The sequence below is a fragment of the Orbicella faveolata genome, unplaced genomic scaffold (assembly GCF_042242905.1).
Source record: "Orbicella faveolata isolate gen_17 unplaced genomic scaffold, um_ofav_v1 contig_34, whole genome shotgun sequence".
NCBI lineage: Eukaryota > Metazoa > Cnidaria > Anthozoa > Scleractinia > Merulinidae > Orbicella > Orbicella faveolata.
Genome location: NW_028301563.1, coordinates 17505929 through 17532500, shown reverse-complemented (window position 1 = coordinate 17532500; position 26572 = coordinate 17505929). Strand labels below are relative to the sequence as shown.

The window sequence follows — 26572 nt, the reverse complement described above, 5'->3', positions numbered from 1 at the left end:
GTTACAGTTACAGGAGCAACAACAGGAACAGGAACAGGAACAGGAACAGGAAAAGGAACAGGAACGGGAACAGGAACGGGAACAGGCACGGGAACAGGAACAGAAACAGTAACAGTAACAGTAGCAGTAACAGTAACAGTAGCAGTAACAGTAACAGTAACAGTAACAGTAACAGTAACAGTAACAGTAACAGTAACAGTAACAGTAACAGTAACAGTAACAGTAACAGTAACAGTAACAGTAACGGTAACGGTAACGGTAACGGTAACGGTAACGGTAACAGTAACAGTAACAGTAACAGTTACAGTAACAGTTACAGTTACAGTTACAGGAGCAACAACAGGAACAGGAACAGGAACAGGAAAAGGAACAGGAACGGGAACAGGAACGGGAACAGGCACGGGAACAGGAACAGAAACAGTAACAGTAACAGTAGCAGTAACAGTAACAGTAGCAGTAACAGTAACAGTAACAGTAACAGTAGCAGTAACAGTAACAGTAACAGTAACAGTAACAGTAACAGTAACAGTAACAGTAACAGTAACAGTAACAGTAACAGTAACAGTAACAGTTACAGTTACAGTAACAGTTACAGTTACAGTTACAGTTACAGTTACAGTTACAGGAGCAACAACAGGAACAGGAACAGGAACAGGAAAAGGAACAGGAACGGGAACAGGAACGGGAACAGGAACGGGAACAGGCACGGGAACAGGAAGAGAAACAGTAATAGTAACAGTAGCAGTAACAGTAACAGTAGCAGTAACAGTTACAGTAACAGTAACAGTAACAGTAACAGTAACAGTAACAGTAACAGTAACAGTAACAGTAACAGTAACAGTAACAGTAACAGTAACAGTAACAGTAACAGTAACAGTAACAGTAACAGTAACAGTAACAGTAACAGTAACAGTAACAGTAACAGTAACAGTAACAGTAACAGTAACAGTAACAGTAACAGTAACAGTAACAGTAACAGTAACAGTAACAGTAACAGTAACAGTAACAGTAACAGTAACAGTAACAGTAACAGTAACAGTAACAGTAACAGTTACAGTTACAGTTACAGTTACAGTAACAGTAACAGTAACAGTAACAGTAACAGTAACAGTAACAGTAACGGTAACGGTAACGGTAACGGTAACGGTAACAGTAACAGTTACAGTAACAGTTACAGTTACAGTTACAGGAGCAACAACAGGAACAGGAACAGGAACAGGAAAAGGAACAGGAACGGGAACAGGAACGGGAACAGGCACGGGAACAGGAACAGAAACAGTAACAGTAACAGTAGCAGTAACAGTAACAGTAGCAGTAACAGTAACAGTAACAGTAACAGTAACAGTAACAGTAACAGTAACAGTAACAGTAACAGTAACAGTAACAGTAACAGTAACAGTAACAGTAACAGTAACAGTAACAGTAACAGTAACAGTAACAGTAACAGTAACAGTAACAGTAACAGTAACAGTAACAGTAACAGTTACAGTTACAGTTACAGTTACAGTAACAGTAACAGTAACAGTAACAGTAACAGTAACAGTAACAGTAACAGTAACAGTAACAGTAACAGTAACAGTAACAGTAACAGTAACAGTAACAGTAACAGTAACAGTAACAGTTACAGTTACAGTAACAGTTACAGTTACAGTTACAGTTACAGTTACAGTTACAGTTACAGTTACAGTTACAGTTACAGTTACAGGAGCAACAACAGGAACAGGAACAGGAACAGGAAAAGGAACAGGAACGGGAACAGGAACGGGAACAGGAACAGAAACAGTAACAGTAACAGTAGCAGTAACAGTAACAGTAGCAGTAACAGTAACAGTAACAGTAACAGTAACAGTAACAGTAACAGTAACAGTAACAGTAACAGTAACAGTAACAGTAACAGTAGCAGTAACAGTAACAGTAACAGTAACAGTAACAGTAACAGTAACAGTAACAGTAACAGTAACAGTAACAGTAACAGTAACAGTAACAGTAACAGTAGCAGTAGCAGTAGCAGTAGCAGTAACAGTAACAGTAACAGTAACAGTAACAGTAACAGTAACAGTAACAGTAACAGTAACAGTAACAGTAACAGTAACAGTAACAGTAACAGTAACAGTAACAGTAACAGTAACAGTAACAGTAACAGTAACAGTAACGGTAACGGTAACGGTAACGGTAACGGTAACGGTAACGGTAACGGTAACGGTAACAGTAACAGTAACAGTAACAGTTACAGTAACAGTTACAGTTACAGTTACAGGAGCAACAACAGGAACAGGAACAGGAACAGGAAAAGGAACAGGAACGGGAACAGGAACGGGAACAGGCACGGGAACAGGAACAGAAACAGTAACAGTAACAGTAGCAGTAACAGTAACAGTAGCAGTAACAGTAACAGTAACAGTAACAGTAACAGTAACAGTAACAGTAACAGTAACAGTAACAGTAACAGTAACAGTAACAGTAACAGTAACAGTAACAGTAACAGTAACAGCAACAGCAACAGCAACAGTAACAGTAACAGTAACAGTAACAGTAACAGTTACAGTAACAGTTACAGTTACAGTTACAGTTACAGGAGCAACAACAGGAACAGGAACAGGAACAGGAACAGGAAAAGGAACAGGAACGGGAACAGGAACGGGAACAGGCACGGGAACAGGAACAGAAACAGTAACAGTAACAGTAGCAGTAACAGTAACAGTAGCAGTAACCGTAACAGTAACAGTAACAGTAACAGTAACAGTAACAGTAACAGTAACAGTAACAGTAACAGTAACAGTAACAGTAACAGTAACAGTAACAGTAACAGTAACAGTAACAGTAACGGTAACGGTAACGGTAACGGTAACGGTAACAGTAACAGTAACAGTAACAGTTACAGTAACAGTTACAGTTACAGTTACAGGAGCAACAACAGGAACAGGAACAGGAACAGGAAAAGGAACAGGAACGGGAACAGGAACGGGAACAGGCACGGGAACAGGAACAGAAACAGTAACAGTAACAGTAGCAGTAACAGTAACAGTAGCAGTAACAGTAACAGTAACAGTAACAGTAGCAGTAACAGTAACAGTAACAGTAACAGTAACAGTAACAGTAACAGTAACAGTAACAGTAACAGTAACAGTAACAGTAACAGTAACAGTAACAGTAACAGTAACAGTAACAGTAACAGTAACAGTAACAGTAACAGTAACAGTTACAGTTACAGTAACAGTTACAGTTACAGTTACAGTTACAGTTACAGTTACAGTTACAGTTACAGGAGCAACAACAGGAACAGGAACAGGAACAGGAAAAGGAACAGGAACGGGAACAGGAACGGGAACAGGAACGGGAACAGGCACGGGAACAGGAACAGAAACAGTAATAGTAACAGTAGCAGTAACAGTAACAGTAGCAGTAACAGTTACAGTAACAGTAACAGTAACAGTAACAGTAACAGTAACAGTAACAGTAACAGTAACAGTAACAGTAACAGTAACAGTAACAGTAACAGTAACAGTAACAGTAACAGTAACAGTAACAGTAACAGTAACAGTAACAGTAACAGTAACAGTAACAGTAACAGTAACAGTAACAGTAACAGTAACAGTAACAGTAACAGTAACAGTAACAGTAACAGTAACAGTAACAGTAACAGTAACAGTAACAGTAACAGTAACAGTAACAGTAACAGTAACAGTAACAGTAACAGTAACAGTAACAGTAACAGTAACAGTAACAGTAACAGTAACAGTAACAGTTACAGTTACAGTTACAGTTACAGTAACAGTAACAGTAACAGTAACAGTAACAGTAACAGTAACAGTAACGGTAACGGTAACGGTAACGGTAACGGTAACAGTAACAGTTACAGTAACAGTTACAGTTACAGTTACAGGAGCAACAACAGGAACAGGAACAGGAACAGGAAAAGGAACAGGAACGGGAACAGGAACGGGAACAGGCACGGGAACAGGAACAGAAACAGTAACAGTAACAGTAGCAGTAACAGTAACAGTAGCAGTAACAGTAACAGTAACAGTAACAGTAACAGTAACAGTAACAGTAACAGTAACAGTAACAGTAACAGTAACAGTAACAGTAACAGTAACAGTAACAGTAACAGTAACAGTAAGAGTAACAGTAACAGTAACAGTAACAGTAACAGTAACAGTAACAGTAACAGTTACAGTTACAGTTACAGTTACAGTAACAGTAACAGTAACAGTAACAGTAACAGTAACAGTAACAGTAACAGTAACAGTAACAGTAACAGTAACAGTAACAGTAACAGTAACGGTAACGGTAACGGTAACGGTAACAGTAACAGTAACAGTAACAGTTACAGTAACAGTTACAGTTACAGTTACAGGAGCAACAACAGGAACAGGAACAGGAACAGGAAAAGGAACAGGAACGGGAACAGGAACGGGAACAGGAACAGAAACAGTAACAGTAACAGTAGCAGTAACAGTAACAGTAGCAGTAACAGTAACAGTAACAGTAACAGTAACAGTAACAGTAACAGTAACAGTAACAGTAACAGTAACAGTAGCAGTAACAGTAACAGTAACAGTAACAGTAACAGTAACAGTAACAGTAACAGTAACAGTAACAGTAACAGTAACAGTAACAGTAACAGTAACAGTAACAGTAACAGTAGCAGTAGCAGTAGCAGTAGCAGTAACAGTAACAGTAACAGTAACAGTAACAGTAACAGTAACAGTAACAGTAACAGTAACAGTAACAGTAACAGTAACAGTAACAGTAACAGTAACAGTAACAGTAACAGTAACAGTAACAGTAACAGTAACAGTAACAGTAACAGTAACAGTTACAGTAACAGTTACAGTTACAGTTACAGTTACAGGAGCAACAACAGGAACAGGAACAGGAACAGGAAAAGGAACAGGAACGGGAACAGGAACGGGAACAGGCACGGGAACAGGAACAGAAACAGTAACAGTAACAGTAGCAGTAACAGTAACAGTAGCAGTAACAGTAACAGTAACAGTAACAGTAACAGTAACAGTAACAGTAACAGTAACAGTAACAGTAACAGTAACAGTAGCAGTAACAGTAACAGTAACAGTAACAGTAACAGTAACAGTAACAGTAACAGTAACAGTTACAGTTACAGTAACAGTTACAGTTACAGTTACAGTTACAGTTACAGTTACAGTTACAGTTACAGTTACAGTTACAGTTACAGTTACAGTTACAGTTACAGTTACAGGAGCAACAACAGGAACAGGAACAGGAACAGGAAAAGGAACAGGAATGGGAACAGGAACGGGAACAGGCACGGGAACAGGAACAGAAACAGTAACAGTAACAGTAGCAGTAACAGTAACAGTAGCAGTAACAGTAACAGTAACAGTAACAGTAACAGTAACAGTAACAGTAACAGTAACAGTAACAGTAGCAGTAACAGTAACAGTAACAGTAACAGTAACAGTAACAGTAACAGTAGCAGTAACAGTAACAGTAACAGTAACAGTAACAGTAACAGTAACAGTAACAGTAACAGTAACAGTAACAGTAACAGTAACAGTAACAGTAACAGTAACAGTAACAGTAACAGTAACAGTAACAGTAACAGTAACAGTAACAGTAACACTAACAGTTACAGTTACAGTAACAGTTACAGTTACAGTTACAGTTACAGTTACAGTTACAGGAGCAACAACAGGAACAGGAACAGGAACAGGAAAAGGAACAGGAACGGGAACAGGAACGGGAACAGGCACGGGAACAGGAACAGAAACAGTAACAGTAACAGTAGCAGTAACAGTAACAGTAGCAGTAACAGTTACAGTAACAGTAACAGTAACAGTAACAGTAACAGTAACAGTAACAGTAACAGTAACAGTAACAGTAACAGTAACAGTTACAGTTACAGTTACAGTTACAGTAACAGTAACAGTAACAGTAACAGTAACAGTAACAGTAACAGTAACAGTAACAGTAACAGTAACGGTAACGGTAACGGTAACGGTAACAGTAACAGTAACAGTAACAGTTACAGTAACAGTTACAGTTACAGTTACAGGAGCAACAACAGGAACAGGAACAGGAACAGGAAAAGGAACAGGAACGGGAACAGGAACGGGAACAGGCACGGGAACAGGAACAGAAACAGTAACAGTAACAGTAGCAGTAACAGTAACAGTAGGAGTAACAGTAACAGTAACAGTAACAGTAACAGTAACAGTAACAGTAACAGTAACAGTAACAGTAACAGTAACAGTAACAGTAACAGTAACAGTAACAGTAACAGTAACAGTAACAGTAACAGTAACAGTAACGGTAACGGTAACGGTAACGGTAACGGTAACAGTAACAGTAACAGTAACAGTAACAGTAACGGTAACGGTAACGGTAACGGTAACAGTAACAGTAACAGTAACAGTTACAGTAACAGTTACAGTTACAGTTACAGGAGCAACAACAGGAACAGGAACAGGAACAGGAAAAGGAACAGGAACGGGAACAGGAACGGGAACAGGAACAGAAACAGTAACAGTAACAGTAGCAGTAACAGTAACAGTAGCAGTAACAGTAACAGTAACAGTAACAGTAACAGTAACAGTAACAGTAACAGTAACAGTAACAGTAACAGTAACAGTAGCAGTAGCAGTAACAGTAACAGTAACAGTAACAGTAACAGTAACCGTAACAGTAACAGTAACAGTAACAGTAACAGTAACAGTAGCAGTAGCAGTAGCAGTAGCAGTAACAGTAACAGTAACAGTAACAGTAACAGTAACAGTAACAGTAACAGTAACAGTAACAGTAACAGTAACAGTAACAGTAACAGTAACAGTAACAGTAACAGTAACAGTTACAGTAACAGTTACAGTTACAGTTACAGTTACAGGAGCAACAACAGGAACAGGAACAGGAACAGGAAAAGGAACAGGAACGGGAACAGGAACGGGAACAGGCACGGGAACAGGAACAGAAACAGTAACAGTAACAGTAGCAGTAACAGTAACAGTAACAGTAACAGTAACAGTAACAGTAACAGTAACAGTAACAGTAACAGTAACAGTAACAGTAACAGTAGCAGTAACAGTAACAGTAACAGTAACAGTAACAGTAACAGTAACAGTAACAGTAACAGTAACAGTAACAGTAACAGTAACAGTAACAGTAACAGTAACAGTAACAGTAACAGTAACAGTTACAGTTACAGTAACAGTTACAGTTACAGTTACAGTTACAGTTACAGTTACAGTTACAGTTACAGTTACAGTTACAGGAGCAACAACAGGAACAGGAACAGGAACAGGAAAAGGAACAGGAACGGGAACAGGAACGGGAACAGGCACGGGAACAGGAACAGAAACAGTAACAGTAACAGTAACAGTAGCAGTAACAGTAACAGTAGCAGTAACAGTAACAGTAACAGTAACAGTAACAGTAACAGTAACAGTAACAGTAACAGTAACAGTAGCAGTAACAGTAACAGTAACAGTAACAGTAACAGTAACAGTAACAGTAACAGTAACAGTAACAGTAGCAGTAACAGTAACAGTAACAGTAACAGTAACAGTAACAGTAACAGTAACAGTAACAGTAACAGTAACAGTAACAGTAACAGTAACAGTAACAGTAACAGTAACAGTAACAGTAACAGTAACAGTTACAGTTACAGTAACAGTTACAGTTACAGTTACAGTTACAGTTACAGTTACAGGAGCAACAACAGGAACAGGAACAGGAACAGGAAAAGGAACAGGAACGGGAACAGGAACGGGAACAGGCACGGGAACAGGAACAGAAACAGTAACAGTAACAGTAGCAGTAACAGTAACAGTAACAGTAGCAGTAACAGTTACAGTAACAGTAACAGTAACAGTAACAGTAACAGTAACAGTAACAGTAACAGTAACAGTAACAGTAACAGTAACAGTTACAGTTACAGTTACAGTTACAGTAACAGTAACAGTAACAGTAACAGTAACAGTAACAGTAACAGTAACAGTAACGGTAACGGTAACGGTAACGGTAACGGTAACAGTAACAGTAACAGTAACAGTAACAGTAACAGTAACAGTAACAGTAACAGTAACAGTAACAGTAGCAGTAGCAGTAGCAGTAGCAGTAACAGTAACAGTAACAGTAACAGTAACAGTAACAGTAACAGTAACAGTAACAGTAACAGTAACAGTAACAGTAACAGTAACAGTAACAGTAACAGTAACAGTAACAGTAACAGTTACAGTAACAGTTACAGTTACAGTTACAGTTACAGGAGCAACAACAGGAACAGGAACAGGAACAGGAAAAGGAACAGGAACGGGAACAGGAACGGGAACAGGCACGGGAACAGGAACAGAAACAGTAACAGTAACAGTAGCAGTAACAGTAACAGTAGCAGTAACAGTAACAGTAACAGTAACAGTAACAGTAACAGTAACAGTAACAGTAACAGTAACAGTAACAGTAACAGTAACAGTAGCAGTAACAGTAACAGTAACAGTAACAGTAACAGTAACAGTAACAGTAACAGTAACAGTAACAGTTACAGTTACAGTAACAGTTACAGTTACAGTTACAGTTACAGTTACAGTTACAGTTACAGTTACAGTTACAGTTACAGTTACAGTTACAGTTACAGTTACAGGAGCAACAACAGGAACAGGAACAGGAACAGGAAAAGGAACAGGAACGGGAACAGGAACGGGAACAGGCACGGGAACAGGAACAGAAACAGTAACAGTAACAGTAGCAGTAACAGTAACAGTAGCAGTAACAGTAACAGTAACAGTAACAGTAACAGTAACAGTAACAGTAACAGTAACAGTAGCAGTAACAGTAACAGTAACAGTAACAGTAACAGTAACAGTAACAGTAACAGTAACAGTAGCAGTAACAGTAACAGTAACAGTAACAGTAACAGTAACAGTAACAGTAACAGTAACAGTAACAGTAACAGTAACAGTAACAGTAACAGTTACAGTTACAGTAACAGTTACAGTTACAGTTACAGTTACAGTTACAGTTACAGGAGCAACAACAGGAACAGGAACAGGAACAGGAAAAGGAACAGGAACGGGAACAGGAACGGGAACAGGCACGGGAACAGGAACAGAAACAGTAACAGTAACAGTAGCAGTAACAGTAACAGTAGCAGTAACAGTTACAGTAACAGTAACAGTAACAGTAACAGTAACAGTAACAGTAACAGTAACAGTAACAGTAACAGTAACAGTAACAGTAACAGTTACAGTTACAGTTACAGTTACAGTAACAGTAACAGTAACAGTAACAGTAACAGTAACAGTAACAGTAACAGTAACAGTAACGGTAACGGTAACGGTAACGGTAACAGTAACAGTAACAGTAACAGTTACAGTAACAGTTACAGTTACAGTTACAGGAGCAACAACAGGAACAGGAACAGGAACAGGAAAAGGAACAGGAACGGGAACAGGAACGGGAACAGGCACGGGAACAGGAACAGAAACAGTAACAGTAACAGTAGCAGTAACAGTAACAGTAGGAGTAACAGTAACAGTAACAGTAACAGTAACAGTAACAGTAACAGTAACAGTAACAGTAACAGTAACAGTAACAGTAACAGTAACAGTAACAGTAACAGTAACAGTAACAGTAACAGTAACAGTAACAGTAACAGTAACAGTTACAGTTACAGTTACAGTTACAGTAACAGTAACAGTAACAGTAACAGTAACAGTAACAGTAACAGTAACAGTAACAGTAACAGTAACGGTAACGGTAACGGTAACGGTAACGGTTACAGTTACAGTAACAGTTACAGTTACAGTTACAGTTACAGTTACAGTTACAGGAGCAACAACAGGAACAGGAACAGGAACAGGAAAAGGAACAGGAACGGGAACAGGAACGGGAACAGGCACGGGAACAGGAACAGAAACAGTAACAGTAACAGTAGCAGTAACAGTAACAGTAGCAGTAACAGTTACAGTAACAGTAACAGTAACAGTAACAGTAACAGTAACAGTAACAGTAACAGTAACAGTAACAGTAACAGTAACAGTAACAGTTACAGTTACAGTTACAGTTACAGTAACAGTAACAGTAACAGTAACAGTAACAGTAACAGTAACAGTAACAGTAACAGTAACAGTAACGGTAACGGTAACGGTAACGGTAACAGTAACAGTAACAGTAACAGTTACAGTAACAGTTACAGTTACAGTTACAGGAGCAACAACAGGAACAGGAACAGGAACAGGAAAAGGAACAGGAACGGGAACAGGAACGGGAACAGGCACGGGAACAGGAACAGAAACAGTAACAGTAACAGTAGCAGTAACAGTAACAGTAGGAGTAACAGTAACAGTAACAGTAACAGTAACAGTAACAGTAACAGTAACAGTAACAGTAACAGTAACAGTAACAGTAACAGTAACAGTAACAGTAACAGTAACAGTAACAGTAACAGTAACAGTAACAGTAACAGTAACAGTAACAGTAACAGTAACAGTAACAGTAACAGTAACAGTAACAGTAACAGTAACAGTAACAGTAACAGTAACAGTAACAGTTACAGTTACAGTTACAGTTACAGTAACAGTAACAGTAACAGTAACAGTAACAGTAACAGTAACAGTAACAGTAACAGTAACAGTAACAGTAACAGTAACAGTAACGGTAACGGTAACGGTAACGGTAACAGTAACAGTAACAGTAACAGTTACAGTAACAGTTACAGTTACAGTTACAGGAGCAACAACAGGAACAGGAACAGGAACAGGAAAAGGAACAGGAACGGGAACAGGAACGGGAACAGGCACGGGAACAGGAACAGGAACAGAAACAGTAACAGTAACAGTAGCAGTAACAGTAACAGTAGGAGTAACAGTAACAGTAACAGTAACAGTAACAGTAACAGTAACAGTAACAGTAACAGTAACAGTAACAGTAACAGTAACAGTAACAGTAACAGTAACAGTAACAGTTACAGTTACAGTTACAGTTACAGTAACAGTAACAGTAACAGTAACAGTAACAGTAACAGTAACAGTAACAGTAACAGTAACAGTAACAGTAACAGTAACAGTAACAGTAACGGTAACGGTAACGGTAACGGTAACGGTAACAGTAACAGTAACAGTAACAGTTACAGTAACAGTTACAGTTACAGTTACAGGAGCAACAACAGGAACAGGAACAGGAACAGGAAAAGGAACAGGAACGGGAACAGGAACGGGAACAGGCACGGGAACAGGAACAGAAACAGTAACAGTAACAGTAGCAGTAACAGTAACAGTAGGAGTAACAGTAACAGTAACAGTAACAGTAACAGTAACAGTAACAGTAACAGTAACAGTAACAGTAACAGTAACAGTAACAGTAACAGTAACAGTAACAGTAACAGTAACAGTAACAGTAACAGTAACAGTAACAGTAACAGTAACAGTAACAGTAACAGTAACAGTAACAGTAACAGTAACAGTAACAGTAACAGTAACAGTTACAGTTACAGTTACAGTTACAGTAACAGTAACAGTAACAGTAACAGTAACAGTAACAGTAACAGTAACAGTAACAGTAACAGTAACAGTAACAGTAACGGTAACGGTAACGGTAACGGTAACAGTAACAGTAACAGTAACAGTTACAGTAACAGTTACAGTTACAGTTACAGGAGCAACAACAGGAACAGGAACAGGAACAGGAAAAGGAACAGGAACGGGAACAGGAACGGGAACAGGCACGGGAACAGGAACAGAAACAGTAACAGTAACAGTAGCAGTAACAGTAACAGTAGGAGTAACAGTAACAGTAACAGTAACAGTAACAGTAACAGTAACAGTAACAGTAACAGTAACAGTAACAGTAACAGTAACAGTAACAGTAACAGTAACAGTAACAGTAACAGTAACAGTTACAGTTACAGTTACAGTTACAGTAACAGTAACAGTAACAGTAACAGTAACAGTAACAGTAACAGTAACAGTAACAGTAACAGTAACAGTAACAGTAACAGTAACAGTAACAGTAACGGTAACGGTAACGGTAACGGTAACGGTAACAGTAACAGTAACAGTAACAGTTACAGTAACAGTTACAGTTACAGTTACAGGAGCAACAACAGGAACAGGAACAGGAACAGGAAAAGGAACAGGAACGGGAACAGGAACGGGAACAGGCACGGGAACAGGAACAGAAACAGTAACAGTAACAGTAGCAGTAACAGTAACAGTAGGAGTAACAGTAACAGTAACAGTAACAGTAACAGTAACAGTAACAGTAACAGTAACAGTAACAGTAACAGTAACAGTAACAGTAACAGTAACAGTAACAGTAACAGTAACAGTAACAGTTACAGTTACAGTTACAGTTACAGTAACAGTAACAGTAACAGTAACAGTAACAGTAACAGTAACAGTAACAGTAACGGTAACGGTAACGGTAACGGTAACGGTTACAGTTACAGTAACAGTTACAGTTACAGTTACAGTTACAGTTACAGTTACAGGAGCAACAACAGGAACAGGAACAGGAACAGGAAAAGGAACAGGAACGGGAACAGGAACGGGAACAGGCACGGGAACAGGAACAGAAACAGTAACAGTAACAGTAGCAGTAACAGTAACAGTAGCAGTAACAGTTACAGTAACAGTAACAGTAACAGTAACAGTAACAGTAACAGTAACAGTAACAGTAACAGTAACAGTAACAGTAACAGTAACAGTAACAGTAACAGTTACAGTTACAGTTACAGTTACAGTAACAGTAACAGTAACAGTAACAGTAACAGTAACAGTAACAGTAACAGTAACAGTAACGGTAACGGTAACGGTAACAGTAACAGTAACAGTAACAGTTACAGTAACAGTTACAGTTACAGTTACAGGAGCAACAACAGGAACAGGAACAGGAACAGGAAAAGGAACAGGAACGGGAACAGGAACGGGAACAGGCACGGGAACAGGAACAGAAACAGTAACAGTAACAGTAGCAGTAACAGTAACAGTAGGAGTAACAGTAACAGTAACAGTAACAGTAACAGTAACAGTAACAGTAACAGTAACAGTAACAGTAACAGTAACAGTAACAGTAACAGTAACAGTAACAGTAACAGTAACAGTAACAGTAACAGTAACAGTAACAGTAACAGTAACAGTTACAGTTACAGTTACAGTTACAGTAACAGTAACAGTAACAGTAACAGTAACAGTAACAGTAACAGTAACAGTAACAGTAACAGTAACAGTAACGGTAACGGTAACGGTAACGGTAACGGTAACGGTAACAGTAACAGTAGCAGTAACAGTTACAGTAACAGTTACAGTTACAGTTACAGGAGCAACAACAGGAACAGGAACAGGAACAGGAAAAGGAACAGGAACGGGAACAGGAACGGGAACAGGCACGGGAACAGGAACAGAAACAGTAACAGTAACAGTAGCAGTAACAGTAACAGTAGCAGTAACAGTAACAGTAACAGTAACAGTAACAGTAACAGTAACAGTAACAGTAACAGTAACAGTAACAGTAACAGTAACAGTAGCAGTAACAGTAACAGTAACAGTAACAGTAACAGTAGCAGTAACAGTAACAGTAGCAGTAACAGTAACAGTAACAGTAACAGTAACAGTAACAGTAACAGTAACAGTAACAGTAACAGTAACAGTAACAGTAACAGTAGCAGTAACAGTAACAGTAACAGTCACAGTAACAGTAACAGTAACAGTAACAGTTACAGTAACAGTAACAGTAACAGTAACAGTTACAGTTACAGTAACAGTTACAGTTACAGTTACAGTTACAGTTACAGTTACAGTTACAGTTACAGTTACAGGAGCAACAACAGGAACAGGAACAGGAACAGGAAAAGGAACAGGAACGGGAACAGGCACGGGAACAGGCACGGGAACAGGAACAGAAACAGTAATCGTAACAGTGACAGTAATAGTAATAATAATGGTAATAGTAATAGTTATAGTAATATGATGATGATGGTGATGATATAAGCACATTTAATCAGGATAAAACCATCAGCAAATGCTGTTAGCAAGGGGTACCCTGGACACCAGAAATTGAATTAAATTAACAAAAAAAAGTCCTAAAACCATTTACAATATATGTAGTAAAAGATAAAAAGCTGTATACAACAAACCAGAACAGTAACAGAGCAGTAATAAAGAAGTAACAGAGCAGTAATAGAGCAGTAACAGAGCAGTAATGGGACAGTAACAGAGCAGTCCTAAGAGCAATCATCGTCGGCGTTGGGTCGTGTCCGAGCATAAATTTCTTCGATCAGTACGGTCCCTCTTCTTTGATGGCCTCGGAGGTGGTTGAGCAGGCCAAACCTTGCATAGAATCTGCGAGGGCAGTGACGGCTCGGGAAGGTGGGCGGTGTACAAGAGGCTGCAAGGCGGCACTTTTGTCCTCCACGTTTCTGTTCGGCTTTGCGCCTCAATTCGGCTTCAAACATGGCAGTCCCGGTGGAAATGGATTCTCTCCAGCCGGATCGATTTGCTGCTGTTGTCTCCCATGTCCTTGGATCAATTCCAGTTTTCTCGAAAGTATGTAGCTTTGAGGTGATCTTTGTAGCGGAGGAGAAGTCGTCCTCTTGGACGTAAGCCGGTGGTCAGCTAAACGCAGAGAAGTTGTCTCGGCAAGCGAGCATCGCTCATCCTGGCGATTTAATCAGACCAGGGGAGCTGATGTTTCATGATCTCAACACTATCAGGGTTGGCCTGCTCCAGGACGGAGATGTTTGTGATGTAGTCGTCCCATTTGATGTTGAGAATGGAGCGAAACTTACGTTGGCGGAATTGCTCGAGTTTCTTTAGGTCCTTCTGGTACAGTATCCAGGCCTCGCAGCCGTAGAGCAGAGCGGGAATGACAACCGCTTGGTAGAGCATGAATTTGGGGGTTTGGCTGAGGTCTTCGTTCTTGGAGACTCTTATAATTTTAGCAAAATGTAGTGTGTGCACCTCTGATTCGGTGGTCAACGTCTTTCTCGGCAGTGCAGTTAGATGACAAAATGCTTCTGAGGTATAGGAAGTGGTCAACCTGCTCGAAGTGGGTTTCACCAATGGAGATGTTGAAGACTAAAAGAGGTGTCATCTGCGTATTGGAGCTCTGTGATGGATCTGGTGCAGGTATGTCCTCGTGATCGGAGTTTTGAGGTGTTGAAGATGGCTTGGTCTAGGCGATACCAGAAGTCGGCGCCATGGTTGTTAGGCGGAATACCATGGAGCATAGCGACTGGGTACAGGAAGGACAGTGTAGGCGTGAGGACGCAGCTCTGCTTTAATCACGATGTAATGGGGTACTCTTCAGTCAGCCTGTTGCCATGGAACACACGTCCAGGCATACCTTCATGCAGAGCGCGGACCAGGCCTACTAAGTGATCTGGACATTCCAGTCTTCGGAGGACCAGTACATGGCCGTTCCTGGGACCTTGCCAAAAGCTTTCTCCATATCGTAAAATACAAAAAGTAGAGGTATCTGCTTCTCTCTGTTCTTTTCTTGTATTTGTCTGGCGTAGAAGATCATGTTGATGGTACCACGTGTTCTTCGGAAGCCATACTGGGACTCACGGAGGGTTTCCTCTGCGACAACTTGCAGCCTTTTAAAGAGGATCCTAGCAAAAATCTTACCAGCTTCGAGAAAAGAGAAATGCCACGATAGTTTCCACGGGCTTTTCGATCGCCTTTCTTGAAGAAGGCGATAACAACGGCGTCTTTGAGATTTTCGGAACTTGCTCACTTTCCCACATTCTCAGGATGAGACTAAACAGGCGGCTCTTCAGCGGAAGGCCACCACGCTGAATCAGTTTGTATGAGATGTTGTCAGGACCAGGGAATTTCTTGGTGGCATTCTCTTCATTGCTCTCTCAAACTCCACAAGAGATTGTGGTTGACTCATCCAGGGTTGAAGGAGATGAGATGGGACATATCCCAGGAAATCTTCTGCAACAGTGGATTCCTGTTTCAGTTGCATAGCAAAGTGTTCACTCCAACGTTCGATGATGTCAAGAGGATCCGTCAGGATGGTTGTGGAGTCCGCGGCAAGGAGGGTTCCAGTTGCTGTACGTGATGGACCGTAGGGCTGTTTTTTTGCTCAAACGGAAATTTGATGTCTCCAAAACCTCTACCATCTGTGACGGGTACGAAAGAACTACCTGTGAAAAGCTAATTACCAAGCCAATCGACCCTCAATCTGTGGAATAGTACTGGAACTCAAATCGGGCATCTCCGAATCAGCGATTCCATTCTCGTTTTTACAAAGAGGAAAAATCAAGATTGGTTTAATGAGAACGAACAAGAGATCATCCTTTTCATTGACGCAAAACGTCTTGCACGACTGGCCCATGAGAACGAACCCCAAGTCTCGATATCAAGACCTCAAGAGACAATATCAAACCAAGGTCAGAGAGATCAAGAACAACTGGTGGCAGCAAAAAGTGAGCGAATTCCAATGATATGCGAACACTCGCGACCTTAGAAACTTCCATGCAAGTAATGTTGACTCAACTTAGACTTTCTTCGGATGGACATTCTCAGGCATGTGTTCAGTAGACGGTGATCTGTCCAACAGTAGTCTGCACTAGGCTTTGTTCTGGTGACAACGACGTCTTTCCTGTCAGGTTGGCGGATTTTGGCATAGTTCAGCAAGGACAAGTGCTTTCAGCGCGGATGTCTCCATGTTATTTTGAAACGATCTGGTATGCGGAACAGCGTGTTGGTGATGGTGAGGGCTTGTCCAGCGCAGAGACGGAGCAGAAGGAGCATTCCTACCTATTATAGTCGAATGATCAAGGTACTAGGCAATAACGTAAGTCGGACAATACAGGACCAGAAAAGCAACACTGACCAGAAACAGAGTAATATAAGCAGCATTAACAGAGCAGTAACAGACTGGTAACGGACCAATAACAGCTAACGCAGCAGCAGAACAGTTACAGAGCAGTAACACAGAAGTAACAAAGCAGTAACAGAGCAATAACAGTAGCCTGCGTAGCAAGCGTTTCTGTGGTGTTGGGGAGCAAAGAATATTACAGCGCGAAAAATGGAGCGAGTAAAAGAGGGGGGATGGGGAGGGGAAGGAAGGAAGGAAACGCTTGCAGACAAACCCCTGGATTTTGAAAACCGCCCACTTGGCCTTTCATGCCTGAGCGCGGACACTGAGATTTCGTGCTGTCATCGGCTATCATAAATTAACCAATAAAATCTTCAGCCTTCCATAGCGGAAGTGAACTTTGAACCAAAATAAACTTTACTTGTCAAAATATGTCTGAAACAACGAGCGCACGGTGGGAACGGAGAAATCTCGATGAATTAAATTTGGTAATTTTTAAACAAGCTACTCAATCCGTCTAAAAGGAAGGACTGCAAGGGTGAAGTTTTAGCACAAATCTGGCTGAAAGTTAAACTGTGAGAAGTATTCCAGTCGCGTTAGTAATCCTTGTGCTCGCATGATTCGAAATCTTGGATCACTGTATTCATTCTTCCAGGAATCGATACAAAGTAAAATTAGCAAGTCAACTCTCACAAAGGCAATTCCAGTAAAGAAGCGTTTGCTGGAAACGCCAGATCCGCAAATCGGTTCGATTGTTATCGCTGCAACAAAAACAAACAACGGAAAGTCTCCTCGGCAAACTTTGAATTTGAGCAGGAGAGGCTTCAAACATCTGAGAGGAGAAGTAACGATAATCTTGACCAGTAACTGAATAAAGATAATCTTCCCCTAGGAGACCTCCAAGTCAAAGTTGTTTATAAAATGTCCTCGTAAGAATTCCCCGCGACGAGACGACTAAATTTTTGGTAAGGCAAATATGTGACAAAAACTGGCATGCCGCAGCTAACAGTAACACTGTAACAAATCATTCAGAATTGTACCCAGAGGTTCTAAATGCTGTCAACAAAAATGCTTCTAATGAAATGTCGCAGTACCTACGACAACATGTTGCCTTGTAACAAGCCAGACGAAATCACTAAGTTTTCCCACACAGTAGTGCTAATTTTCTGTCCCCTGGTTTATTATCTTGTCCTTAGCGAATGTGGCGTTCAAGAAAGTGATGTTAAAATTAAAGGAACAGCTGCAAATTGTGTCGCGCCTGCTTCTGCAATAATGTGCAGCCTTCGAAAAACCAAAGCGTCGGCATTGCATTACAGGATTTCTACCGTAATGTCGAAGCTGACGACTAAATCCTCGTTCAGCGAGAAAAGTTAAAGCGTTTTGTAACCAAGCTTCGAACGCGTCTTCCCCTTTTGTCTGGCACTCAAAGATATTAAAATACCTTTGATCGACACATGTCAATAATGTTGGACTAGCCCAGCCAATCACGAGCTCCGTTCGCTGGCGAACGGAGGTTTTCAAAATCCAGGGGTTTGTCTGCAAGCGTTTCCTTCCTTCCCCACTCCCACCCCCTCCTTCTTTTTTTTTTGGTTCTCGCCCCATTTTCCGCGCAGACAAAACACCGAAAATCCCGTTCCTCGGGGGGCTCCTCGGTCTTTCTTTGTTACCAAACCCCACGGAAACGCTTGCTACGCAGGCTACAATAACAGAACAGTTCCAGAGCAGTAAAAGAACAGTCAAAGAGCAATAACAGAGCAGTAACAAAGCAGTACCAGAGCAGTAATAATGCAGACACAGAACGGTGGAACAGAGCGGTAACAGAACAGCAACAGGTCAATCTAGTCAAAATAGTGAATCTTCCTATAGCTTATCTGCATCAGTTCTAAATAAAGGACGCCTCCGCTTTGTTTAAATGACAATTTAACAGTAATCGTGTTACATTTATGTTGAAGCATTGTTACTGCTCTGTTACTGCTCTGTAACTACTCTGTTACTATTCTGTTATTGTTCTGGTACTGTCCTGTTTCTACTGTGTTACTGCTCTGTTGATGTGCTGTTACTGCTGTGTTACTGTTCTGTTACTGCTCTGTTACCTCTCTGTTACTACTCTATTTCTGCTCTGTTACTGCTCTGTTACTGCTCTGTTACTGCTCTGTTACTGCTCTGTTACTGCTCTGTTACTGCTCTGTTACTGCTCTGTTACTACTCTGTTACTGCTCTGTTACTGCTCTTTTACTGCTCTGTTACCTCTCTGTTACTACTTTATTTCTGCTCTGTTACTGCTCTGTTACTGCTCTGTTACTGCTCTGTTACTGCTCTGTTACTGCTCTGTTACTGCTCTGTTACTGCTCTGTTACTGCTCTGTTACTGCTCTGTTACTGCTCTGTTACTGCTCTGTTACTGCTCTGTTACTGCTCTGTTACTGCTCTGTGACTGCTCTGTGACTGCTCTGTTACTGCTCTGTGACTGCTCTGTTACTACTCTGTTACTGCTCTGTTACTGCTCTGTTACTGCTCTGTCACTGCTCTGTCACTGCTCTCTGACTGCTCTGTTACTGCTCTGTAACTGCTCTGTTACTGCTCTGTTACTGCTCTGTTACTGCTCTGTTACTGCTCTGTTACTGCTCTGTTACTGCTTTGTTATTGCTCTGTTACTGCTCTATTATTGCTCTGTTACTTCTCTCCTACTGCTCCGTTATTGACTTCATGTTTGAAAAAGGAAGTGGAAACGTCCCTAAAATATGCATCTTCATCATAATCCACTCACAAGCAAGCAACGGTTTATTACCATTATCGATTATCAGCATTGCGACCCTATTTTTAAACGGTCCGTGATGCTATTGGCTACGGCTACCTGTTTCACATTGTGCTCCATTAAACCATGGTGCGCACGTGCAGTTGAATCCGTTCACTCGATCTGTGCAGATCCCGTTGTTCTCACAGGGATGACTTGCGCAGTCATCGATGTCTGTTTTTGAAGATGAAATCGGAAAGAGACAATTCAATAGCTGACGTATCGAGAATATCAATTCAAGGTCGTGCATATGACCCTGGAGCCACACCTCTAAGCGTAAATAAAAATAATAATATATAATAAACTAATATTTTAAGAGGAGGCCTCCAATCAGCTAGAGGTGGTTTTCAGAAGGGTGTGATATGTATGTCTTCTGGTTGGCAATGTTTTCCCCAAAAAATTACCATCTGTTGGTTGCTTCGGGGCACTTGAATAGTCTTAAATGCACTGTGAAAAATCAGCACGTTGTGTGCCCCTTTTCTGTGGCTGTCAAACAGCGAATATACTGTTTGATTAGGTGTTGATTGATTATCCGCATTGCGACCCTATTATTAAACAGCTGGTGATTCTATCTGCCACGGTTACCTGTTTCACATTGTGTTCCATGAAACCCTGGTGTGCAAGTGCAGTTGAATCCGTTCACTCGGTCTGTGCAGGTCCCGTTGTTTTTACATGGATGACTTGCACAGTCATCGATATCTGTTTTAGAAGATAAGATTGGAAGGAAACAGCAAATGACAATAGCCCGGAACAAAAACAGCAATAGTAACTTTGCACACTGCGAAGGCATTCTCAATTTACAATAATACCAATTGAAGGTCGTCAAAATCCCAAAATGTAAAATTCCTCCACTGCGTCTTTTTTTTATGTTCTTGTTCTATTCCTAGCTAAAGATACTTGTTAAACTTGTTCCAACAGACGTTTCTGCAATATATTTCGCAAAGCTTGCGGCAGGTGAAAGCAATGTTTCACAGGGCCAGGCCGGCAGTTTCAACTTCTGTTGCAAAAGCATTGGATGAGCGAAGGTCACGAAACATCGCCCTTTGTAAGCACTTTGTTTTTCTTGTTTTTCTTGTTTTGTTTTGTTTTTGTTTTGTTTTCATTTTTATCAAAGCTTTGGAGGCCTGTCACGTACAATTCGAATACTTTTAATCGTTTTTCACCTACTTTTGCGCGCAACATACACTGCAAAAGTGCGCAACAAATATTATTATAAAGCCTTTGAAATTCCATGTTACTTATACCGAAAATGGACGAGTCTTTATCTGATTTTCTTTATTAGCTGAATGGTATAGTTGCGCACTTTTAGCAAACTCTAAACGTGACTGACTGACAATAAATTGTGTGCGTTGCGGTCCTATTAACTCAAAATATTAAGGATAATAGTGATTTATGTTTAAACTGACTTGTTTCACAATGTCTGCCATTAAACCCTGGTGCGCAGCTGCAGTTGAATCCGTTCACTCGGTCTGTGCAGGCTCCGTTGTTCTTATACGGATGACTTGCGCAGGTTTCGATTCGAAAGGCACTGAAATAAACTTCGATCGAGCATTTTCGACAACTGTGAACTCACTGCTTAGAGCTTTGAGGACAATTTGCAATATTTCAAGCGACGACGGGGAAGACTTCTTTGCGGACGAGCTGCTTGCATATTAGGAATGGAAACCTAGATACGAAGTGGAGGAGCATACAAACGAAAATCAGGAAAAAAAATTCAAGGACTGCTTTGGATGCTGCGGGAAGCAAGGCGGAATTGGGAAGGAAACATTTCACACAATTACGGATTTCACACGTTTTAAGTCGTAATTCCAAATAACCAGTGTAAATTTTTGCAAAGTTTGCAGTGAAATTCGTCGGATAAGCGAAAAGGTTGTGTTCCCTAAGCGGTCCGCACGCGGGCATATTTTCGACACTATTGCATAGGATGTTTGTCGCACTGCTGATTTCCAAACCTTCGAAAAACTCTGTGAGTGTAACAATTTTGTTATCATGTAATTCTAAAGGATTAACCTTCGACTTTTATCTAAATCGAAAGAGAAATAAGTGTTGGTTGGCAGCGTACAGTTGCGGCCTATCAACATGTCAGTATATTTTGTCGTAACGCTTCTTGATCGATCACGCAACTTTGCCGGCTATGTCATAAATACTGCGGGATTGGAAGATCTAGGTAAATTGCTGGTTGGCTTTAAGCAGAAAATTTTGAAAATAGCGTTTGTGAGAGTTCTTTAATGGTTCTCACAGACTCAGTTCGCTCGTTTCGGTTCCACAAAATCAACCATCGTTTATGTCTTTATTGTACCGTTGACCGATCATCGCCAGTAAATTGTACAGTTCATCTGTTTTTAGACCTGGGATATTGCTGCAGCAGCCGATAGCACTTCTGGAAGGCATTTTTGTGCACTTTTCGAATGTATATTGCACCATCCTGAAGGAAATGAGAGGACGTGAGATATTTGACCTTCCTGGGTAGACGTCACAACAGCTGCTCCTCAAAACTCGATCGTGAAACAAAATGGCGGTGTTCAGTGGGGCTATTTTCGAGATTTCGTCGGGGCACAGAAAATCGAGGATTTAACCGAATCCAAACATTTTTTCGTAGAAGTATTTCAAATAACGACTGGATTCGTTTAAGCGAAAAAAAAAAAAAAAATTGGGGGTTAGGTGCACTTTAAGTTTTGTGAAAGCCTTGGTAACATTTGCAATTATTTTCGCAACAGACCCACTTCTATAAAATATGACTAAGATCGTTTGCCTCCGTTGAATCACCTTCGATTTTTTTAACTGTAAACCCCTGTAGACAATGCTGAATTACGTGCACCATTTTTTTTTTAAATCAGGGTAGTTTTCCACACACTTTATGTCTGAAACGAAGTCGGTGACCCCCGATTTTTGTTTTTGTTTTTGTTTTTGCTTTTTTCTTTGCACTTCTGACACAAAAAACTAATTATCTGCCTGTAGTGAACATCTATCAACTGGAAATTTTCTCGCGAACGTCGGGAAGCCTAGAGCATGATTAGAAATTATATTGACGAGAACACTGTTCAAGTGTTATCGTCGTCTTACCTGTTTGACAAGTACTACCTGTGAATCCTTTCACGCAAAGGCACAGATAGCTGTTCTTCTCATAAATTGACACGCAAGATCCACCGTTCTGGCATGGTCCACTCATACATGAAGACTAAGAAATACATGTAAAATGATATTTAATTGAAGGTAAACTAAGCTAGCTAAACTAAGCTAATCAAGGCCAAGCCAAACCCATTAGACACCATCAGATACGATAAATAACAATGTGGTTGAAAGCATTCCCGCTGGGAGTGAATACAGCTTGATCGATGATGAAAAACACGTTGGCAAAAGATGCCTCAACTTTATTAGACAAGAAATTGTTAAACACACGATCTCGTTTCTTTCAGAATTTTGAGGACAATAATATTCCACAAAATGAAATTTTGCAAACAACTAGACAAAGAATATAGCTTTCTTTACCCAGTGTTTGCAAAAAAAAAAAAAAAAGGATGCGCAATTTTCGCCTGATAAAGTTTAAGTGACGGAAACTTCCTGTTTGAATGGTTTTTGCTAATGAAAAACCAATGAAACAGGGAGTTAAGCTGTTTGTTAGCCTTTGTTGTGCGAGCTTCAATGCCTTACCCACTCAGTTTAAGTCTTTAGATAGTGCATGTGTTCTCTCGTAATTGGCGGTTAAATTAGGTCTCTTAAGTTCACTAATCCTTTAAATATATTTTTCGCCCTTTTCAACAGGTTCTTTCTGAAGGAAAAAAGATGGCTCGGTAGTTTTTGCCGGAAAATTTGATGCAACGAGATCTTGCTGTGCCGATTTGTTTTCTTATCTAAATGAGAAAGAGTCTCCTGTTTGCTAAGTTTTGCAGTGCAACTACTCAGTTCGATTGGAGTTTTGACTTCGTAGTTGTGTTTACTTATGTATGTCGGTGAAACGAAAATAAGCCTTCCTAACAGCACTATTTTTGTAGAAAAAAAAATGAGGGCGCAGTTTTTTTAATTTTTTTTTTATTTTCAGAAAATTTTCAGAAAAGAGATCTTCCTGTGTGGATGTGTTTTGCTTACTCTCAAATCATGGATCTGATTCCGTTATATTAAGACATTTGCACTGTCACTATACATTGTTGCTGAAAAAGTTTGATCCAATGTCTATCTAGACCTTGAAGATAGTAGCTTGTCAAAAAAAAAAAAAAAAAATGAAAATGCATTTCAAAGAGGCTGTCATTGGAGTACTTACCACTACACTGAAGTGATGGAAAGATTGGCTGCTGACGAACTTGTCCGAGTTGTTGTTCTTGTCAGATGGGAGCAGTTCGCATAACATTGTTCCGTTGATGTCATAAAATGCAGCCAGGTTATAGGAGAAACAAGACGGTGTGCAAACGCATGCAAAACCACATTCATCTCCATCGAGGACATAATCAGTACCAAGACTTGAGACGTTTAGGTACGAGAACTTGTGGGACTTAAAGTTGGCAAAGGCGACGCCATTGTGAACTCCTCGGCTGATACTTTGACCACGTGCATCTATAACTTTAGTTTTACCTGTGTTAATTGCATAATTCAATTACTTAAAAGAATGGATAAGAAATTTCTGAAAGGGTTTACGCAAGGTTTGGATTAGATTCAAGGATAATTATTTATTTAAAAAGGAATTATATAACGACACCTAGTAAATATTTCGAGGAGCAAAATGATATCGTCAAAGCCATAAAGCCTGTAGAAAATAGAAGGAGATTCATTCGCAACATGGCTTGCAGGAGTCGAGTTTCCTTGATACTCAGGCTAAAGCAAATAGAAGACATCAAATTAAATAACTAAGCTTTAGTTTCGACTTAAACGGAGTTACACATTCATGTCCGCCGCCGTTCTTGGGTTCTCTTTGCTGTTTGCAAATTCCTCGTCTTCTGGCTTTGCATCAGGTTTTCTTTCGCTGGGGTAAGGTTTACTCGAGGATTTAAACGACAGAGAGTTGAATTGATTCATTTTGGAACATTTATTCTGAAAAACTGAACTGGCCATAAATGAAGAATCCAAGAAATTAAAAATTGAAGGGCGCCTTGAAAATACGACCGGTGAGATAACGCCTAATTGCGCACGAGATCAAAAAAAAAAAAAAAAAAAAAAAGCTTTATGGGCAACTGGCAGCAAGTTTGACCGATTCTGATTTTAGTAAGGCATCAAGCTTAAATTACTTATTTTAATTTATAAATGATTGACAAGATAACCGGCCTACAAAACAAAGATAAACGCAGCAATAAGAGGCACCTATATAGTCAAACATTAAAATGTCAGCTGAGATATGATGCTTATTTGTGTCAGCGTTAGCTGACACTTTGTCTTAGTCTTGTTTTACCTGATATTGTGTCGGCATCAAAGCATTTTGTTTTTTGTTTGTTTGCAAGCCGGCGGGTTTACGTGAGACACGTAGACTCCATGGATTTTTCACAGAAAACGGGAACTAGTTTAGCCCAACAACACTCGTCTCCTTCTGTAGAGTATTGTAAACCAGTACCTGATGTAGACAATGGATGCGAAGCAAAAGAACCGTCCATAAGCCAATAATGGTAATATTTTCTCTCACACTGGATGTTTTTAGTTGACAAGATCAGATGAGTTAAGATAGCGTTTGGTTCGTGTTAGTGATGTAAAGGCGACATCGACGAATGAAAGACCACGTGCTTTGACACCACAGTAGACAGGTATAAGACAGTTAAAGCTTATACGTGCAAATGCAGTTTCATTTCCCCCAGCAGTAAAAAATATACATATATATATATATATATTTCTTGCACTCACCTCACTCACGAAAGCGATCTAAAGCCCATGATTGTTGGTTTGTTACTTTGAACTAAAGGCTTTCCCCCAAACAAAAATTCAGGCGTTTCTTTCATTATTTGATGTGGAGCCGAAGGCATCTCTTTCATGTATACAGAGAGACTTTTAACATGCCCAGCTTCCTGAATTTCTCGAATTCTAATTCTCTTGAAAATACCGTGTGTTAGAATACAGCTGGTGGCCGCAGGTTACATATATATATAAATAGCAAACTGATGGGCATAAAGGATATTTTTTGAACTCACCCTCTGCAAGAGTTGGATCAGGCATCACTGAAATGCATGAAACGATAAGGAAGAACGCAGAATAGTCCATGTGAAACCGCACTGGACGTTTTTTTTAGTTCTTTCGTCTCAAAGGCAATTCAAGAAGGATAATGTTTGGCTAGCTAGCAGCAGTGATGCTAGTGGACAAACGCCGATTATAACTGAGAGCAGGGGCTTTGTGACACTTCCTTTAAATTAGCAAACTCATTTACTGTTGCGGAATATTGTACGTCATACCTATTATTGCAGATCATGATTGTAATAGTGCAGTTGGCGTGATGTTTAATACTTGTCGCAATTGTAATATCAGCTACCAGAGTTTGAAAGACATTGTAATTTTAGTATGTGACTCGTTGTCGAAGTTTGTAATGATTCGAGCTGTCTTAAATAATAATAACAGTGAAGCAGCAACCGCTGCCCTTTTCGCGGGCCTTCTAACTTTGACGCGGGCCTGATATGAGAAAAAGTTTGTTCTGAGCTACACGTCCGCGGGTAAACCTTTGAACGTCGGCTTTGTTCTTCGGCATTTCACCATTGAAGCTTTTATAGAAAAAACATAAAAGTCAAATATACGAGGCTGACAGCTGTACCTGGTTTAACTCTCGAGGGTCGTCGAACGAATTTAGCTAAAAGACAGGAAACGCGAGGAAACAAGGAACACACTGGAAATATTGTAAACATAACTTGAATATCTTTTGTTCTTTGTTGACCGCAATATTTTTCTGCTTGAGATCAGTATTCAGTTTAGAATGAAGGATTTTGGGAAGAGGAAAACTGTGTTTTTTTATGTTAAGCTCCGTGTTTAAATAAAGTGTTTAGTCTAATTCAGCTCATCCCATTTCAACTGACAGTGC

At 40.1% G+C, this 26572-nt stretch overlaps 1 protein-coding gene across 1 annotated transcript in view; it reads right to left on the bottom strand.

The window, feature by feature from the left end:
* Window positions 1-25901, bottom strand: part of LOC110053403 (uncharacterized) — a 34487-nt gene extending 8586 nt beyond the window's left edge. Inside the window, exons 1-5 of the mRNA XM_020759626.2 lie at window positions 25698-25901; window positions 23852-24159; window positions 22657-22771; window positions 20179-20292; window positions 19654-19767 (exon numbers count right to left, since the gene is read on the bottom strand). Of these exons, the coding sequence (XP_020615285.1) occupies window positions 19654-19767; window positions 20179-20292; window positions 22657-22771; window positions 23852-24159; window positions 25698-25767 (721 nt within the window). The 5' untranslated portion in view covers window positions 25768-25901. The remainder of the gene's footprint in view (window positions 1-19653; window positions 19768-20178; window positions 20293-22656; window positions 22772-23851; window positions 24160-25697) is intronic.
* Window positions 25902-26572: the final 671 nt, after the last annotated feature.